Here is a 21,007-nt window from a genome sequence, read left to right as displayed (position 1 = left end):
ACTGTATGCGTAAATTTAAAACTCTAAACAGCTTGTAATGTAATCGACATCGATAGTTAGGGTTACCATACTGTTATTTACACCGTTAATCATCCATGCTTTGTAAGAGGCAATTTGCCGGAACCATTGGTACTAATCAGGTCATTGAAGCTAGCACACCACCATTCCCTCTCCGTCTGTCCGTTAAACGCGCTACGTCATAAATACTGGGAATTCTTTTCATATTTACTAATGAATTTTTCTTAACGCTTTTGTTTTATATTTAAAAGAAGACAATTAAATTAAGTATTTATCAATTCTTTTGTACACAGTATATCTTCTTTTATTTAATAATTAAGCTACATTACCAATGTCGGGTTTCGATGTTATAATTTTTAAGTTATTTTACATTAACTTGGACGATGTGGTAGAGTAAAATATACATTTTTAGGGTTCCGTACTTAATAATAAAAAAACGAAACCCTTATAGTATCACTTTGTTGTCCGTCCGTCTGTCAAGACCCTTTTTAATACTCTGTTCTAAATAATACGGTCATGTGCTCAATACTGTCTATAAAATTGCTAGTTCTAATAAATATTTAAGTAGTTCATAGAATTAAGAATTTGTCATAATATAATATATCTTCTGCGATTGTAAAAACCAATTCGCAAACAAAAACTCAGACACACTTGCATACTTAAATCCCAGACACCGTTGATTGAATTAACACATTTCTTTACATTCTAACATTGGCGACTTTCATTCATTACATTTTATGTTGCATATATGTAAAAATGGACACTTCTTGCAATTAGTAAAGTTTTAGTGGTGTTCCGTTTTAAAAATTATTAGCATACATTTAAATAATAAAGAAGCTTCTAAGTAACGGTTTTGCATATAAAATTAAGAAAGCGTATTTCTAATAAAAATATACATTAACTTAAAAAAATATTTTACGACTGATGGACGTTCTTGGGCTGAGCATCACAGGATGTTACATAGTTTTGTAAATGTAACTTAGAACTGAAACTTCCGGTTACTTAAGAAAAGCTACCAAATCAAAGTTTAATCGATTCGAACTTACGTCGTTATCGTTTAATGAACGTACTCTAAACTGGTTGTTTGAACTACAACGCAATAATGATAACTATGTAAGCAGGTTCACGTATATTAAGATTTTAACATATTAGCACATGTAGAATTATTTTATATCTGCGTCGAATAAATTAATAGTATATAACAAAAGCCGGTCATAATGATAAGATGGTTATTGACTCAATTTGTATTGATTTATTGTCCATGCTCAGTAAGTTTCAGGTAACTGGAAGTAGAATTTGAAAAGTAATTTCATTTTCTTAAAAAAAATTGTAAGTATTCTAAAGTAAATAAAATTCAAACTCAGATTTTTCTTCAATATACTATTACGAAACAAAATTAAAATCATTGAACAACTTTGGTTCCTTATTCGTGTAAAAACTTTCACAGTGTCATTTTATCTTATCAAGTAATCTTTGAGAATATGTTAATAAAAGACAATAACTAGCAAGTCATGATTAATACCCAAATTCAACACATAACGTAAAAAAGCTCTGAGAAACCTATGCTACCGACACTTTCAGTGTGCGCGTTGATGTCTTATGTACTAACAGATCATGTACCACCAACTCATAGCTTTTCTACAATCGTAACACTATACCATTGTGAAGAGAAGTCTTCTTGATAATTGATACATTCTCATTCCGAATTTCTAGCTGTGATATTGAATTTCGACACACTTATAACGTTTGAATGAGAAAAGTGGTTCGCTGACATACATAATTTAATTTTTAAATGAACGTTTTACCGTTGTTTATTATAATATAGTGTTATAAAAGTCGTATAAATCTTTCGTATCACACCTTAAACCAAAACATAACCCAAATAGCGATATTATTAATTTAAACGTTTACTTACCTAGTCGGGAATCTATAGAATTCGACTACCCCACAAGTTCACAGAACACATTTAATTGTAGGCTGTATATGTTAAGAACAACAAAATAGTGTTGCGCCGCACGTGTCGATAATGAGGTTGTGTGAGCGCGACGTGCAATCAGAGCGACGGTCGCGAGAGACTGGCGCGCCGCCGCGTCTGCCTGGCACCTGCCGCCTCCCCCCACGCATAGTGTTGTCACTGAAAAATATCGATATCGAAAACCTTACACATTTCACAGCATCTTCCTTCCCTTTTCCTTAAGGAGGGTCGGCACAGTAATTAACTTTTCCATGCATTTAGATTAACTATCATTTTGACATATATCATCTTCTTAATCATTCCATCCACACTTTCTTTGGTCTTGATCAACCTTTGACATTATATTAAAAGTTAAAAACACACCTAACGTTATTGAATAGTAATTTGAATTTTAGGTAACACACCTATAATAATTATTTTAATTATAATTCTTTGTCGTAAGTACTATATAGGTGTTATAGCTAAGAGTTTATTTATATAACCAATGTCGCAAATCTTAATCTACAGTACTTGAAATAAGACCTATATAAGCAAGTCGTTGGCAAGCTATTTTTCCCATAAGCTTAGGTAACTCCGTATTCATGGGGATTGTGATTTTATTGGTTTGGGAAATTATAAAAGATAAAAAAACTAGCTTCTAACATCTTCATATCCGTAAGTAATAAAAGTTATCACTTATCGATGATAAAAATGGATACATGGACTTCACTCGGAACGTACATTGCACAGTAGTATATGCATATAGTACTTATATCTACTGATCAAATTAATTACGGTTTTCGATGCTACAACTTTCGATGATGAAATTATATTATATCTCTGTCATACACACGGATATAGCGCTTTGATATATCTCTAGCTTTCTACTACGTACACAAAATTACAATCTTTGCGGTAGCCCGTGTCAAATCTAAACCGTGATGTTTTCACCTGCGTCTTGTGAATGAACCGATCTGTTGCCGGCTTCCTTTTAATATAACGAACAATACAACCTGACAATTGTATAATATTGCTTTACTATTAGTTACCGAATTGCATACGGCATAGAGTCTTTATTCATAAAATGGGCCGGGGTTAGCTGATAAGAAATAGTGTTGCTTAACAAGCTCTTTTGTCGATAATAAAGTAGGCCATAAGATATTTACAATTAAATGTTTGCTGATACAGTTGCTAATGGAAGTACATTTGAATGTTTATTTTTAGATATTGATTTAAAAAAAAAGCTTGGGTTGAAGAATTTTACAGTTATGAAGCAATGGTTGAGATATTGGTTATTACAAGGTCAAGTATGAAAACTTCTGAAATCAGATACACATCTAGATCTTACTATTACAAATTGAAAATATTGATGTTTTTATAACAGGAGTCAAAACGTGCAGCGGGAACGCCGAGGTGTTCACCGACGCCCATGGACATGAGCAATACCAGAGGAACCGCAGATGCGTTGCCGGCCTTTGACATGATGATATGCTCGCTTCTTGAATTGATGGATACTACTGATTGTTAAAAAAATGTAACTTCAAATCAGCTGAAAATGTAAATGGATTTTGTACAAGATTTTGTCTTGGATCTTGGAGATAAATTACTGTAATTGTTAGTAAGATTAACAGATGTATAGAAAATAAATAAAAAAACAAAACAATATCATAAAGCTATATTTATTTACATAAGTCAGAAATATACTTCTTACAAATCATGAGTTCTCAGTTTCTTTGTACCTGAAAAAAAAAACAATGAATTAACATTTCGCCTCAATTAATTTTCATAATTTTTTTAAACATAAAATTTTCTTACAGCTGTATTTTAAAATCAAGTAGCTATAAAAGAAGACTGTTTTGAAAAAACACCAAAATGTTGATTAATCCATTTACACAATTGCAGAAACTTGCATAGGTCTTCAATTTCAAAAGTATGTATGGTCAGAAGTGTATATACAGATGGATATCTGTACACAAATTATTATTTTTGTAAGTAAAGAAAATACAAGTTTTTGAAGCTTTTTAAATCTATACTTATTTATACAGCTGACTGTACACAAAATAAAAAAAATTAACCACATAATTTCGCACTCTAAAGTGACTAGAATTCAACTGCTGCAAGTTCTGTACATACACATTGTATGTAGATAGGTACAAGAAACACTATGTTTTGTCTAAGAAAATGGAATGTCAACTCTATTAAAGGAATTAAGGTAACATTTCTATTACTTACTTGCAAACCACACAGGTGTAAAATACAGTTTGTCCTTCATCGGCTGAGCGTAGCTGTAATGTAGCATATGACATTCTATCATTACCACATTTAGGACATTTTCTCTCAACTACAGGCCCTTCTGGATCATCTCTGTTCAACATTTTCTCATGAGTCACAACTGATACTGTGTTAAAGTTAACTGTGTATTTGAACTTTAAATTGCTAAAATCTAGAAGGGAAAATTCTTGGTTAATTGGTTTACAAAAATATACATGGTATAAAATTCAATAATTATAAAGAAATGACACAATAAGCTACATTCCTTTTTCTATAATAATTTTATAAAGTGAACTGTTAACCAATTTTAAAATACTTATAAGATTAGGCAATTTTTTTTATTTTGTTTACCAGCACAAAAGAGTCGCCGGTTTATTTTTTTTTTTTGTATTATCATTCCTTTACAAACATAGAACTTACTTTCAGCATCATAAATCCCTTTACAAGCGTAACATCTTACGGAACCAAATTCTTGAAGTAGAGGCAATATAGATCCACATCTGGCACAAAATGCTGTACTTGTTGAAAATGGTCCAGATTCAGTCATTTTAAAAAATTCTGGAAAACCAGTACTTTAAATTTTTCCTTTTAGATGAAGTATGTGTATGATTAAATAACTTTAGTACTTGACTAACAAGATTATTTAATATGATAACCTAAAAGTATACAAAACCATACTACAACTTCAAATAAAAACAAATATCAAGAATTCAACACAGTACTGACTGACATTGACAAAGTTGGCTGTCACTGTCATCTGTCAAAGATAGCATAGATAAAACATAGATTAAGAAATTAAGAATGCAGCACCACGTGTGAAGCCTGTGAAGCTGATGGATAAGTCAATCTACCAATTTACCCTGAAATATAATCCCTAGAGATAACTAGAGGTGCCCAAGTAGGTATTACCCCTGTGAATATTGAACAAACTCATAGTCATCTAAAGATCTGAGGGCTACCAATCAAACAGTATAAGAGTTCCCAATAAGCAAAAATGACATTTCTCATTTCGAAAGTCTTTATGTTTGAACTCCAAGCTATTTGTAACTTGTAACCTGAGTTCTTGTAGTAATTTCTTCCTATTTAAATTAATACATACAAACATATTAGCCAATTAACCAAAGCAATTAACCTTCATATCATTATGACATGCGTGAAATATTTATGGAATTTCGAAATTGTGAAAATGACAACATTAAGCCATACTGCTCATTGGTTAAAATATGACGCTGTCAAGAATTATCATATTGTTGTTTTTAATTTAAGTTTACATATTTTCTGTTACGACTGACTGTGAAACTATACTATATTAAATAGAGAACTAATTATTATTTATTTACTCTTCAATAAGAAGACAAAAACAAGATTTTATTTAATCTCAGCTGAAAAAATTGGAATTAAAATAATATTATCAGGTATGTAACAACTATAGACTTGGTTAAACTAGAGTTTTAATTCTAAAAGCAATGAAGGCACATTATCCTCTTTACAGTATTGATAATTGACAAACTATTAAACTATTCTACAAATCAATTAACTGTTTTCTTATAAGCTAAATTAATATTTATGATTTGTCAGGGTTTTCTTCTACAATAACCACAAAACTTACATTTTCAGATTCTCAATCAAATGGATCCAGTAATGGAATTACCACAAACTGACTTTACTGGCAGTGACTCTGTTATACCAACAAGTCATCAAATGGAAACAGACAGTGAAACAATACCAAATGTTGTGCCAACAACAGCCCCTGGTGGTCCACAGTCGGGAAAACATGAAGAATTCTCAGTCGAAAAAGTCCTAGATAGAAGAATTAAAAATGGAAAAGTAGAATTTCTACTAAAATGGAAAGGTTATTCTGAGTATGTATATGATATTAATATCAATGTACTTAATTAACTGCAGAAAATATAAGTTTGGCAATAAAATTAGAATAACATTACTCTCATCAGTCAAGCTAAAATAATGTAGAAGTGAATTGTTAATGCTAACTAAATGGTGCTCTTAGTTTTAATTAAACTTTAAACAAGTGCTTTTAATGTGTTAAAACTCACAAATGAAACTAATGTCAACCATAAACACCCAGATAAAGCAGAGTCAAACACAGTGGGAACACAGTGTTTCTCACTTATAGAGGTTTCTTGATTATCCAGGTTCAAATATATTATGTTAATAATTAACATAAATAAACTTTTTCAGTGAAGATAATACCTGGGAGCCAGAAGACAATCTAGACTGTCCTGAACTTATTTCCGCGTACGAAGAAGCCAGGCTGAAAAAAGAACGAGAGGCAATACCAAATGTGACAGAGTCTGTTGAAGAAACACCTACAAGAAAACGTTCCCGCAGAGCTGACAAGAAAAAGAAGATTGAAGTGAGATTCTTAGTTAATTTTTTAATTTGCAATACTTAATTACTTTTGCAATACTCTTAGTACTTATGGCTTTGAAACAGCAAATAAAACAAATGTGTTTATGTTAAATATTTATGGATATATTATTATTTTTAAGTAAAATTCATCTTATTTGTGTCACAATATGGTTATTTGCAATGTCATATGGTTGTGTATAAAGTACAATTTTATAAAGTTGATTTATTTAGTAGTATATATAATTTTATACAATTAGTATTTGACTTCAATACTTTAGTGTGTAAGCTTTATTTTAGAAAAGTAATCTTAATTAAATGCATATGTTTGATTTTTAGGAAGTTGAAAAACCAAGAGGTCTTAATAGAGGATTGGCACCAGAAAAAATTGTTGCCGGTCAACTTTTCCATGGAACACTTTATTTCTTAGTTAAATGGTAAGTTTGTAACATATTATTTTTATAAACATTCAGTTTAAATTGCACAACCTTTTTAAAAACATTTTTAGTTAGTTTGGCTTTTGGTTTCAAAAACAATGTGTATGTCAAGAACATTTACTCATGGACAGAAGCATAAAAATTCGTGTTATATTTAAACCTGTACAAGTTTGTGAAGCTTTGTTTATATTTATGTAGCTGACTGTACGTTATTTTACTTTACAGGGAAGGTTGTATGGAGTTAGATGTGGTACCGGGCCATGCTTTAGGCGAGGCGTTCCCTGACTTTGTGATCCAGTATTACAGTTCTTGTGTTCCATTCAGTGTACGACATCCAGTGCCAAAAGTTCCTCGGACAGCACCAGAGGTGTGTTATTTTATTGTTTGTCCCATTCCAAATGAATTTATAACTTTTTAAACCAACATACCAAAAAATTTCTCAAGTTGATGGCTCAAGAGTTTGTAATCTGCTGGTCCTGGGTTTGAATCCCGCTGTGTTAATTTGTTTCTCAATCTTTGATTTACATATGAATGTTCGTATATCTGACGTTTTTATGGTAAGGGAAAACATCATGACATGAACCTGAACATATCTGAGAAGAAATTCTGTAGTATAATATTTTTTTTTTATTCCAGCGTCCTCCACCAGTTAGTGTGTCAAATGACACACCAATGGATTCACAAGAGAGTGCTAGTCAAAGTTCTATTGAAACCCCTTCAGGTAAGTTATAGTGTAACATCTAAGTGTTAATACCAAATGTACATTAAGAGTATATATATATATATAGTATATAATGTTAGGTATATAGTAAAAGTAACAATTTTTTTTCTCTGTGTCTAAATTAATCTAGCTTATATATCTTACTAATATTATAAATGAGAATGTTTACAAAGATGGAAAAATGGATGAATGTTTGAACGTATCTCCAGAATGGCTCAACGGATCACGATGCAATTTGGCATAGATGTAGAACATAGTCTGCAAGAAAACATTACTTTTTTAATTCCGCCTGGATGGAGTCGCGGGCCAAAGATAGTGATATAAGAATGATTCAATATTTATATTTATGTATGCATATTAATATTTCAGACACGCCATCTACAGTTGAGAATCCGTCTGAGGAACCTGCAGCAGAACTGGAGGCGCCCTCTATCGAAGTTCCTGTTAACTGACCTTTAGTTATATATCTTGAAAATATCGATTGATAATTATTTTTATATGATGATAATTCATAATAAAAATCATTTATGGATTGATAAATAAACTAATAATTGTTAATTAAGTAAGCAAGGACATTTTTAATTTCTACAATTAACTTAATTGTATTCTTAAGATTAAAAAAAATAAAAAGGTACGAAAATGTTTTTTATTCCCTTGTAACATTTTAATTACATTATACCCTGTAATACTTAAATACAAGATTATGTTTAAAACATAAACAAACAACATAATCATAAAGTGTATTAAGTACTTTGGCACATCGAGGTGTAAATACATAGACGGTATATAGACTTATGTAACATTAATAACAGTGCCCTTAATACTAAAGAAGGCGAGATTTTCTGTCGGCACCCATTACAATAGATTTTAACAAAAATAAACAATAAAATTCATAATTAACAATATAATAAAGAATGAGCAACATTTCATTCGTCAGTATTTTCAACTTATTGCACAAAATTATTTATTGTACTTGCATTTTCTTAAAATAAAACTTACAACTATTTGATATTACAACTGGCAATACCGCTCGAGTTTTTCATTTCTCTACTAGATGGCGCTATTATTAATTAAAAATATTTTTTGTTTTAACTATGTCCCTTATCGGGATTGTTTATCAAATATAATACAAAATATTAACATCATAACTAATTTACAATACATTTAAAAAACAAACATTGAAGTAATTCTAAAAAGATTCATTCCTCATAAGTATATAGTGTTTCGATTTAGAGTTTTTGTTTTAACACATTTTTGTATTCTTTTGCACTATGACTAGTACTTTCTGAATAACTTAAATTAATCTTACAACCGCAATCAGTCGTTTAATAATCACTTAAGCAGATCCTTAGTGCACCATTAGGATAAAAATTCTGCACTATGGGGTTAAGTGAACATAATTAGCGTAATCTAACCTCTTTTACCAGGTAACCTTGCGACTTTGTTAAGAAAAGGTGAGATGGACGCAAAGTCTTCACATTCGACGATCAATTTCCCTTTATACTTGATGCAAGATTCCGCACACAGCTGACCTTCAAACCAGCTGCCTAGCATCTTCTTGCATTGGGCACAATTTTCTATGCAGATGTCCATTGTGTCGTAACCGGTTGCTGAAGAAAAAAACATTAGGTATTAGAAAGGAAATCCGACACTGTGCCGGTGTATCGTCGCAACACTAGCCTTATTAAAATGTCAACGTTTATGTCCCCTCACTAATCAATCTGTCACTTGACTTTGTAACGGAAGCGCGCCATTCGCGCCAAAGGATTCTAACTAATAATGTCTAAAAGTTATTATTTAAAGTTCTTTTAATTCTGTGTTTGGATAAATCTATGTCAAACAAGAAATCTGATAGCTCAATACAATTTTAACTTATATATTATGTTGTTTTACGCTTTCTTACTGTGGTTTTTGTTGAAACATCCATCGAAGTATAAAAGTCTTTCTGAGAGAATCAAGCTCCTACTTTTAATTTATTTTTTAGAGAAACTTATTTAAAATTTACTAGTTTTCTCTGCAACGTTTAAATAACTCATTTTTTATTCCACAAATAGTATCCATTTAAGTAAGCTTTTAATTAGAACAAATGTAAAAATAAAGCCTTGTTTTTCATCCATTACTTTTTTAAACAGATGTTCGTAATGTTGTTAGTGTTTAGGTACATTACAGTTAAATCCAGGGTCGGCAATAATTTGCAAAGATAAGCTGAGGGACAAGACAGTTAAAGCGGACTTAATTTTGATTAACCTGCTGGGCCTAGCAAAATGTAAAACGAGCGAAACTTTGTGAACGTATAACCGTTGGTTTTCATGACAGACACATGTAAACATATAGTCGTCCTTTTTATTCTTTTTGGAAAAAGAGAGAAACGATATTTTTTGTACAACTATTTAAACAATGAAAGCCCACGCCACGGTAAATCGATACATTGCAGCTGCATATGAAGGCTTTTTTTTAGTTAATTTATCGTTGGTTTCTAAGACCAAATCCCAGTTTAAACCTATCTGTAGTTCCTCTGATCTTATGGATGTCTATGGATGTTGTTCTTTCCACCATTTTTTGAACTCTTCTATTATAAAAAAAGAAATATAGTCATCTCTCTCATTATCAGGGATTTTGGGTTCAGAAAACAAAGATTAGCCTTGTGTTAACATTAACTGAGTTAAGGTCTAACTTCCTAAAGCGCCTATAAAAGATTTACGACCTAATTTCCTTCGCCGTGTTTTAGTATACTTAAATAAAAATATATTAAAATTTTCGTTTACACAAATATTATTTAGGACATAAAATTTCAGACCATTTACATATCTGGGTCTATTTAATATTTTTTGATAATGTAGCATATTTAAGAGTTAAATCTGATATCGGTTTCACCATGAAAAGAAAATTTCCAAATTGACTTTATTCTGAAAACATTATTTTCGTTACATGCGAATGTTTCAGTAGTTGTTATCTCTAAAAATAATTCGACAATTCTGCGTAACATCGTTTTCAACCGCTAAAATATGATATATGTAACATAACAATGATTTAGTCTTGTTACGTATGAAAAATATTTGATATTGTATTTTGGAACATGATATTTCGTTAATTAAAAAAAACATGCTGTACACTGTTCCTCTTTGAAACTGAGGGAGACAATACAAATTGAATGACACCTCACTTCGTTCAAAATCGGTTCAATGGTTTAAGGTACGCTTCCATTAGTCTGCGCTGGACGCATCGCACCCACGGCTCGCAACGGACTTTAGTTTTCTTTGCGTATCCGTAATCCGTAGCGGGCTATGTGGACGCGTACCTTTAGGCTGTAGTCGTGTAATCCTATAGGATTTTACAATGTAATCGACATACATTCAAACATACATATAAGAATAACATTCTCTTTAGTGTATTGAGTAAAAGTCAAAAATTTGCTTCTTTTATTAGATAGTGAAGTAAAAATGAGTTGAAAATTAATTTACCTTTTCTATGAAAATAATATTAAACTAACTATGTTTAACATGCCCCTAGCACTGACACAGATTCAACTAAGACTAAAGGCTAAGACTAAGATACGTATGTTTTGGTGAAAGCGGGATGAAGTCACTTAATTTTAGCTTGCAGATGTTAACCTAGCAAACATTAATATAAGCTGCGAGCACTTCGTTGTCTTGTTTATTCCAACGTCTGTTTACTGTTTGTGATTCGCTGTTGTTTAGCATTGTATTTAAATATTAATCAGACATAAATGGAGCTTAAATTATAGCCACATTTCTGGTTTAATAAATAAGTTAAATGTAAAAAGGAAGTAGAATTATATGACAGAAGATATCATAAAATATGAGAAAATTTTCACAAATATTACCTAAATGCTGCTACATAGGACTCATTACAATTTTCAAGATGGCGGAGCTACAGTTGACATGTAGTCGATATGCTTTTACAGTCTTCAGACCATGCGGTTAGTCGGCTACTCGTATTCCGACGACTTGCGTCGACGAAATGTGTGCAACGTTGAATCGTTACTTCTCGCAACGCAATCGTGCAATATTAATTTCGACGATTTACCTTGCCTTGTGTATGAAGGGCCTTATAATGTACATTTAACTTATTTCTTTATTTATGAGAAATAATGCTGATTTTAACTCCCAGTAGGCTTTACTCCATGCCCAGATACTTATAAATGTTAACAATTAACTTTCTACTTTCACGTTACACATTTTACACTTTACTGAATTTCCTAGATAAATTTGCTGAGTTAATTAAGAAATATATTAACGCGACATGTGTGACATTATTGCGGAAGTCTCAAAAATGTGAATAACTATAAACTGGCTTAATATTATGACGCTTCTAAAATAAAACCTGAACAAAAGTAGTATAACTCTTGAGAGTAAAATCGTTGATATGTAAACAAATTGCTACTTCATTCTTTGGAGTGAATAAAAAAATGTTTGTAAAACATGTTAATAAGAAATTGCACAGCCCTAACATATTAAAATATGTTATTACCTTTGCTTTCTTCAAAGAGGATGGGCGAGTTAGCAACAGTGGAAATCCACAATGATTTTTATTAAGTAATATATTCAAATTATTATAGAATTTCGGGGTGCTTCCCTTTAAGCCGATTGGCCTATCGCTAATCGACAAAATACGATTTTTGTCTCATTGGACCGATCCAATCAATCGAACAGCCTATTGTTTTTGATTCTTTGTATTCGTTCGATTATCGGATAGAAAATGTATCTCGTTCGGCCGATTGACCAGCCGATCAATTAGCCAATAGGAAAAAATCCCACTGGGCCGATTGATCAGAAGTAAGATCGGCAGATACACTGACATTTAATATTAATATTGGAAACAGCATCATAAAATTTTTATTATTGTACTTTAAAAGTGCACTTAGCAATATTGCGACACTTGTATTTATACACTTTCGAAAAATAAAATAAAATTAGATTTTAATAATTCAAAAGGTATAAAGTTATAAAGAAATGCAATTGAAAACTCTTGATGATAGATAAAATGTTGTCTATTCATTATTATGAAATGCTGGATGCATTATATTCAAACAGTAACATGAACGATATAGAACAATCTAGGTTTTCTCAAAGCGTATAAGGAAGAGATACGGCAGAGGAAATGCTCGAATCAAAACATTCTTTATGCGGAGGTTGACTATTATTTACTAAACACATTTACATAACGTCACAAACCAGGGCTCGTGGTATATTCTAGTAATAGAATACATTAAGATCTTAATGTTCTAGCGCAAATCTGACATTTAAGTGATGATAAACCGGCAGTTTCTCGTTATTATTAGTCCATTAGTTAAGAATATAACAATATGACTTAAGACTATTATTAATACGATTAAGTTTCCAATAGAATACCAATAAATGTGCAAAGTATGCAATAATTTTACCATTAGAGGAATCTAAATTTAATACAGTATTTTAATAGTTCACAAACTCGGATATTTCACGATATATTTATGACTAGCAGTTGAGCGCCACTCCGTCCGTGCGGAATTAAAAAAAATAGCAGCCTATGTATACTTCCGGACTACGTTCCACATCTATGCCAAATTTCAGTGAGATCCATGAAGCCATTCTCGAGATATCTTCTAACAAACATCCATGCTTCTAAACTTTCGCATTTATAATATTAGTAAGATTAGAAACACCTATGAAAATATGTTGCTATCTCTACTTTTACAAAGATTATGTGAGAGACAAAGATAGGTTTTTTAATTAAATATTTCAACTGATTACACTCTCGATAACTAAATTGTTACCTGCACGATAATACTTGTGTTCAAAATTCAATCTAGTAAAGTTAACCGCCTTGGTTTTAGAAGGTGTCGTTAAATCCTTATTAAGCGCTACCACGTTAGTATATCTAGGTATTTCACGTTTGTATTTCGTAAATTAAGGTGAAGGCAAGGTCAGACTGTTCGAGTCCGGTCGAACTCTAGTATAAACCTAGATTTAGCTGTTATAGGTTTATAAAATGAATTTTGAATTCTAATTTAAATCAAAATTCTTTAACAATATGTTTGTTTTTTGCAACTTTATTTTATCTTGCATCATCGATAGAGTTCATTCAAAGAACAGTTATGACCTATTGCGCTTTTCAAACACCAAACTAACTTAAGAAAACTAAAAAAATATGAATAAAACAAAAATGTTAGTCTTTATGTCACCTTTTTAAAGGCTTTAAAACCGCATGAAAAATATCACAGCTTATTCCAATACAGCTTGTTTATTTTTATCGTTGTTATCGTCAAACGAGGTGAAACAAAATTTTAGCAGTTTAGTAAAAAGAAAAACAGAATCTCATCCTAACCAATCAGGAAAACAGGCATAACATATTTTAACTCGTATTTAACTGTATTTTTTTTATAACAGAAGGAGGCAAACGAGCAGCGGGAACACCGAGGTGTTCAACGACGCCCATGGACATCAGCAATACCAGAGGAACCGCAGATGCGTTGCCGGCCTTTGAGGTGGTGATAGGCTCGCTTCTTGAAGGACCCTAAGTCGTATTGGCTTGGAAATACCGCCGAGGACAGACCGTTCCACAACGCGGATGTGCGAGGCAAGAAGTTGCGCCAGAATCGCACCGTTGTGGAATGCCAGCCATCCAAGTGGTGTGGATGGAACCTGGCGGTCTGTCGTGTCGTCCAATGACGGAACGCGGCGGCAGGAATCGTTCCAAACAATTCTTCTGTATAAAATAATGGTTACTTTGAAACTTAAATAAATATTAATCAAAGTCTTTTGAGAATAAAAGACCAATTTTTCGTCTGATACAAAAAAAAATAATCAAGTGATAGTAGTAGAAAGTAGGTGACAATCTTACCCAACACATACAATATGACCATGTATTATGTAACATATATATAAAGTAATGTTTAAGTTAATTGGTAACATTACATAAGAGTAACTTAAAGGTAAAAGGCACCAAAATAATATCTTACATTCAATTCGTTACGAACTTACAAATCAGTTATCAAAGGTGCACGAGTAAAAGATTATTAAACTAAGTTATTTGGCAAGAGACGGTTTTGTTGACGAAATATGTATTTGCACAGTTGAACTTTTTCCAGATGAATTAATACATCATATGTCTAGAATTAATCTAGAAATTGGATAACTTATATTTGCCTGGATGTTTTTAAACGGTATTTTTCTTTTGGTACAATTTGTGACAAGCCAAAATTATTTAAGCTATGTAATCTAATTGGGCAATGTAAATAAACCTAAGGTATATTATATTATCGTTTTCTTCAAAAATAAATCGATTTTGTATGTAGTATAAAATTAAAAAGTACAATCTCAGGTAAAAATTATGGTAGAAAAAGTATAAATTGCATGAATATGCTTTACTATAAGCTACTTTATAAGTTTAACTTACAAAAATAGTTTTCATAACAACAAAAATTACCACAAACCTGAATATTATTTACTACAAACTCAATACAACGTAATAAACAACATTTTATTAGGCAAAGTAAAAAACAAACCAAACTTGTTTTAAATATTGACTACATGTTAAACGTAAAATAAACAATAACAAGACTCATAGGCATCAGAATACAAGGCGATTAACATATTTGATTAAATCAAATGACGCGCGAGGTCAAGTGTAAGTAGATACGATGAAATTGCGTAACGAATCGCCTCAGCGAAAGTAAACCGGCCAATTCGCGGATTGGGGTCATTGCCTCGATTCGCACGAGAGCCTCATCGCGGTGTTAGTTGTACGGCCAAAGCGTGCCAACTGGAAAGTTTTAGTTAGGTTCCGTACATACATTTGTTAAAACGACAAGTATTTTTTATAAATGAAAACATAAATTTTTAAGATTTATAATTTACTTGTAAGTAACTACTGACCGTTATTTTTTAATATTATCTGCAGAATTAGATTTTAATTTCGATACTCCCCAGGGGTTTATGTATAAGGATCTCTAAATATAGACGCTTTTGCAATTCGTATTATTTGTGAAGAACCATGTCCTTAAAGAAAACACGTGGGTTAAATATCAACATGTGCTTAACTGTTTGTGAATTAAATTTGCATATGCGTTTATAATTTGAATTAATTTTTACTAAACTTTATAAGATCTTTAAATATATAATATAAATATATACGCTGTATAAATTAATCTATTATTAAGTTAGGCAACGCATATGCAATTGCGTATGTCTATGGGCAACAGTCACTTCGCTATTTCAGCGATTTCAAGTGTCCGCTCGCTCGTTTGCCACCTAATGATATAAAAAAGTGGCTTTAAAGTTTTGAAGTTCAATTTTCGTGAATATTAGAAGAATTAGAAGCTCATACTGCGAACACATATTTTGAAATACAAAAAACAAATTAAAAGTTTTCTTGGACCGTCTTTAAAAATAGGAGATTCACAATTCATCTGTAATAAAGCTTTTGCACTATGTGCTATGTAAATAAGACTAAAGTTTCAGTTAAGACGCATTGTGTCATCGATTAGATAGGACTTTCCTGCAAATGTTTAGCCAGCAATTTTATAAGTGGTTGGCAATGTACCAGCTAGTAGATGTGCAAAGTTTTGTACGGCATTACTTTTGGCACCGATGTTTATGTTACAACGTAAAACTGGAAATGTTAAGTTTAATTCTGGTTTAATTAAATTAATGGTATTCTAGAAAAAAAAGGTAAATACATTTAAAAATATTTTATCTGATGGCAAATAAAAAAACGTAAAAAAATAACTTAATTATTTTTCCTCTATGGAACCGGGACTAGTGTCCAAACTAGGGCGATACCCTGTGAGATGAATTACTAGGCCCAAGCGTAAATTAGTGACATAAACTAATCTCTAAAAGGAAATTGTATAGAGTTAAAAGCGATTTTATTTTTTACGTTTTTTATTGATTGACTTACCGTGGGTTACTGAGACCAAAATGTCTATATAAAACATATCGTCGTTCCTATTATTATCTTTAATAATAGGGAAAAATGTCGTATTTTAGTCATAATGTTTATCGCTCATATACTCATAAAAGATAATGGATTCGCTAAGAAAGTTTTTGTGTTAAAGCTATGAATAAATTAATAATTCAGTGCGCCTCAAAGCGTACATTATTCGGCTTTTAGGCTCTAATTTAAGTATATAGTGAGATTCGTGAATATCATAATAAAGCCAGAATAAAAAATATTTATTAAGCTTTCTTTTCATAGACATTAGACATCATTATAGTTACTATATAGACTAGATGAGTGTCAGTGGCTCAGGGGTTAAGCACTTGACATGCTATCTGCAGGTCCTGAGTTCGAATCCCGCCATGTACTAATGTGTTTTTTGATTTCCAATTTACATATGTACATTAATCCGACGTTCTTACGGCGAAGGAAAACATCGTGATGCAACCATATCTAAGAAGAAATTCAAAGATGTGTGTGAAGTCAACCCGCACTGGGCCAGCGTGGTTGGGGCCTAATCACCCTTAACTTAGGATAGGCTCCGAACCCCTCGGTGAGGAGCTATAGTGAGCTGATGATAAAGTATAGTTACTATTGTATTTCGGTAAACTAATTTTTTATAATTGTTTTTTATAAGGCGACCAACGAGTAAACAGCGAATTCAATTATTATTTCGTATTAACTGATGCGTTCCCTACCTTTAAAAGACACAGGAGGTGCGCAGAAAAAAGTTACCCCCCTTCCTACGCATTCTCTCCTCCGGAAAATCGACCTTTCAATGTTTCCTCATTAATTCCATTTTAATGAAATTTTTCGCATGCTCTGTGACATTTAATTGTGTAGACTTTTGATGTTATTTATTATTACTCATTGCAACGCATATTCGTATAAAGGATAAAATGCAGAGAGCTTTTCCTTTGTCGTCTTTTTGTCAAATTAAAATAATGAAAAGTTGAAAAAAAAACTGTAAAAGAATCTTGCCAATTAGCGAAACTTTGTAGTTCCGCAACAATATTTATTTTTCTCGACATTTAATTAAAAAATATTACCGTATAACGTTGTTTTGGTGAACATAATTTTTACTTTCAATCGGTCATTTTTGGAAACGATTCCTAACAGCTTGGGTGGTTACTAAGCAAACGCACTTAACTGTAACTAAACCGACTTACGTAGAATAATATATCATCATATCACGTAGAAGAAACAGAGAACATTTTGAGATGTTTTTAAAGTTGTAAAGAAATTATATATACCCAGTAAGACACATCTGAGAGCCTAAATATATAGATTATAAAAACTACTTACCAATAGCGGGACTTCCTTTAGCTTTTCTCAATGTTGTAGCCAGCATCATTAATGATAGAACGGTAATAAAATTTCGCTGCACCACCATTATTTCAAATTCTAAAAAAAAACAATATTGATATTAAAAAGTTTCTTGCATTCAGTAAATTTTATTTAATGCATGATTACCAATGTGTAAATAAACTGCTGGATAACTAAAAAATAAATAAACTAACATAATACTTCCCGTCAAAATATTGTCCCGGAGGCCTAATTTAGTCCTCTATCCCTTCCCACCCGTTTTCTTATGAAGGGTTGGGAAATGGAAGTGGACTTTCCGGATGAGAGGATGCATGGAAAGAGAAAATTTTTTCTTTCTGTGCATCCTCTCCTTCGTAGATTAAAGGTATGCAACGCATATGCAATTGCGTATGTTTATGGGCAACGGTCACTTCGCTATTTAAGTGATTTCAGGTGGCCACTCGCTCGTTTGCCACATTATTATTTAAAAAACTTGATACTTATTTATATTGATAAATAATCATCAAGTAACTTATTCAGCACTTAATTGGAAATTGCAAAATAGATCCTAGATAGTTTAATTGGATATAGAGCTGTTACTACTGAAAAGTTTGCATGTTTGATACATTTATCTTTTACTACAGATACTAAATGTACTTACATTACAGCACTTAGAAAATCACTAATATTTTTTTTTCATTTTCTAAGATTTTTGGGAAAAAGATTACTGGTCCACAGTACTATAGTTTGTAACTACCAAAATACTAGTATAAAAAATAACCCTCTTTTTGTAAAAAAAAATAAACAGGAGTGAATCATATTCAACAGTGGAAATCCACGGTTAATTGCATGTCCATATCTAATAAATATTTTTATTATATCTATGAAATTACAGGTTAGTTAATTGTTATGGTTTGAAACAGAACAATTACGTAACTACAAAGTACCAACCCAATCTAAATCTACTGGTGCTTAGAATATAACGCCCTTTAATTATTATACTAAAGAGCTTACAAAGGACTCAATTATTGCATACTAACCAAAATGGGTTCCAAACATTTACGTGGCTAAGTCTAAGAGGTTCAAACATACTGTCATAGAGGGGAAATTACGTGAATTTTCATTTACATATATTACTAATATTATAAATGGTAATGTTTGGATGGATGGATGGATGTCTGAAATTTGGCACTGATGTAGAACATAATCTGGAACACACATAGGCTACTTGTAATGTTTTTTTTAAATTTCGCGCAGACGGAGTCGCGGGCGAAAGCTAGTTTTAAACATCACACATAATGGTAGGTACCGCTTACTATTACAAGTGTCAAAATAAATCAAACTCTACCGGTAATAGAGTTTGAGCGTACAGTTTGGTTCCTAATGTCTCGTCTATTGATATAAGTTATTTTTTTTGGGTATAAATGTAAGTTATAATACGATAAAATAAGCAACAACTAAAGTGTGTTTATATAACTTAACATGTTAAGTGTGAAAGGCTTAATGCGAAAGTTTTACTTCATTTTGGTGAAGGCTGTTAAGTCGGGAAAAGGGTCTTGATAGAACTTTGTGAGAGATAAAAACATTACGATTTTACTTATAATATTAAAAAAGGGAATTGTTTAGTTTCTTGAGGTTATGTTATAAATTATCAATTTAAAAATTAATTGAGACATAAAGTTGAAAATTATTTCGATCTCTTCTTTATGACACTTACCGTATTCCTAAGTGTTGTCATTTAGATGACATGAATATTTATCACCGCACTGGAACTACATTCGCACGTTTCGATTTCGTTCACGATGATGGGAAAATTAAAAAAAAATACTATAACCACGACCGTTCGTATATAGCACGTGTTTAAATATGAAACCAGTCAGCTTGTCCATACGTGATTGTGAGGGGAAGGGGAGGGGAGTTGCATAGTTCGTGCGTCAGGAACACCCCAGGAAACGAATTTGTATGAACTTTACCAAACCCGAAAGTTCTAAGTAGGAAGTTGGTGACGGTACGTATGTCGTAACGTAGATACGACTTATGTAATTTAACGACGTGACGTGCTAATGAATTGAATGTTGTGTCGTTTTATTAGCGAGTTTTTATGATTTCATCGTACTTGTATTACAAAACGAAAATTTCACTTCACTCATTAAAAGTGAAATTTTCGGTGAAGGACAATTTTGAAATCTATTTAACTAACATTATTTTGTACACCTTACGAAGCGTATCGTCGTCTTTAATTTAGTTAATTTCATTTGATGTTTGGTTGTTTTAATAAAATTTAAACGGAAACATTATAATGTAGTTTACTCATTCATAAAAATTTCCGAATAAAGTAGGAAAATAAGATTTAAGTCCACATGTTACTTTGGTGCGTAAGTAGACTTGCTAGCCTTCAGAAGTAGCCCCAGGCGCCTGAATACTTGTACACTGATGATACTTTAGGGTTATTCTGATTTATTCTTTAAAGTTACAAATAGAAAGTAAACGTTATCTTCTATCACTACCTTGACTTACCTTTCTCATTTCCATATTTAGAAGCGTTAAGTGGTCACTAAGACACCCTAATGTGTGTCTACTTGTGTATATATTCTACACTAACAGATTAAAAAAAAGATACCAATTTATAAACCCGAGTATAACTCTATTAATTAAATTCAGTTGTTTTAAGTTTTTGTCAGAAAAATTATCGTAAACATAGGTTCTTGACAGACGGACGGACAACAAAGTGATCCTATAAGGGTTCCGTTTTTTCCCTTTCGTGGTACGGAACCCTAAAAATAGTTATATTAAAACAATTTTAACGATACGTATCAGCTAACAGGAAGGAGTATCAGCGTTGGTTAAGTTTACAATTAATTTTAAGTTCAGAATAGACCGTGTTAACAACGGCGAACTCACTTCCGCGGCACCGGACAAAAGTCAAATGTAAATAACCTGTAGTTATACCACTTGTATTATAAACAAATGATTGCTTCGTTTCTTCATAAACCT

General features: G+C 31.8%; 4 protein-coding genes across 5 annotated transcripts in view; 1 reads left to right on the top strand and 3 right to left on the bottom strand.

Annotated features, from left to right (window-relative positions):
* Positions 1–2,082, bottom strand: part of m (zona pellucida domain-containing protein miniature) — a 45,590-nt gene extending 43,508 nt beyond the window's left edge. Inside the window, exon 1 of the mRNA XM_013318328.1 lies at positions 1,934–2,082. The gene's annotated coding sequence lies outside the window, so the exon portion shown is untranslated. The remainder of the gene's footprint in view (positions 1–1,933) is intronic.
* Positions 2,083–3,633: 1,551 nt separating this feature from the next.
* Positions 3,634–4,950, bottom strand: RpI12 (RNA polymerase I subunit RpI12). Its single transcript, XM_013318322.1, has 3 exons — positions 4,664–4,950; positions 4,205–4,415; positions 3,634–3,711 (listed from the first exon to the last, which is right to left on the bottom strand). The coding sequence occupies exons 1-3, from the start codon at positions 4,788–4,790 to the stop codon at positions 3,687–3,689; spliced, it is 363 nt and encodes a 120-aa protein (XP_013173776.1). The 5' UTR covers positions 4,791–4,950; the 3' UTR covers positions 3,634–3,686.
* Positions 4,951–5,031: 81 nt separating this feature from the next.
* On the top strand, positions 5,032–8,325 carry LOC106122378 (chromobox protein homolog 1). Of its 2 annotated transcripts, none has more exons than XM_013318321.1 (7): positions 5,032–5,141; positions 5,861–6,105; positions 6,443–6,617; positions 6,950–7,047; positions 7,273–7,414; positions 7,684–7,768; positions 8,138–8,325. In XM_013318321.1, exons 2-7 carry the CDS (start codon positions 5,873–5,875, stop codon positions 8,218–8,220), a joined length of 816 nt encoding a protein of 271 aa, XP_013173775.1. In that variant the 5' UTR covers positions 5,032–5,141; positions 5,861–5,872; the 3' UTR covers positions 8,221–8,325. The 2 variants fall into 2 exon arrangements, with proteins under 2 accessions (XP_013173775.1, XP_013173774.1); XM_013318320.1 differs by lacking the exon at positions 5,032–5,141 and adding an exon at positions 5,612–5,658.
* Positions 8,326–8,455: 130 nt separating this feature from the next.
* On the bottom strand, positions 8,456–19,769 carry EH (eclosion hormone). Its single transcript, NM_001312591.1, is given in 3 exon segments — positions 8,456–9,378; positions 18,014–18,112; positions 19,731–19,769. Coding segments are annotated over 2 exon segments (288 nt in total). The 5' UTR covers positions 18,102–18,112; positions 19,731–19,769; the 3' UTR covers positions 8,456–9,178.
* Between the last annotated feature and the right edge of the window lie 1,238 nt (positions 19,770–21,007).

Source organism: Papilio xuthus, unplaced genomic scaffold (assembly GCF_000836235.2).
Source record: "Papilio xuthus unplaced genomic scaffold, Pxut_1.1 DF826923.1, whole genome shotgun sequence".
Taxonomy (NCBI): Eukaryota; Metazoa; Arthropoda; class Insecta; order Lepidoptera; family Papilionidae; genus Papilio; species Papilio xuthus.
Note: the sequence above shows the minus strand (reverse complement) of the source record. Positions and strands in the feature narration are given on the sequence as shown.

Bases quoted from the DNA above. Each gene is read 5' to 3' on its own strand.
- RpI12 (XM_013318322.1), bottom strand. From the start codon at position 4,790: ATGACTGAATCTGGACCATTTTCAACAAGTACAGCATTTTGTGCCAGA. The intron at 4,416-4,663 runs GTAAGTTCTATG...TTTCCCTTCTAG, and splicing joins AGGGATTTATGATGCTGAAA to ATTTTAGCAATTTAAAGTTC. The intron at 3,712-4,204 runs GTAAGTAATAGA...TTTTTTTTTCAG, and splicing joins TACACCTGTGTGGTTTGCAA to GTACAAAGAAACTGAGAACT.
- LOC106122378 (XM_013318321.1), top strand. From the start codon at position 5,873: ATGGATCCAGTAATGGAATTACCACAAACTGACTTTACTGGCAGTGAC. The intron at 7,048-7,272 runs GTAAGTTTGTAA...TTTACTTTACAG, and splicing joins CTTTATTTCTTAGTTAAATG to GGAAGGTTGTATGGAGTTAG. The intron at 7,769-8,137 runs GTAAGTTATAGT...TTAATATTTCAG, and splicing joins TTCTATTGAAACCCCTTCAG to ACACGCCATCTACAGTTGAG.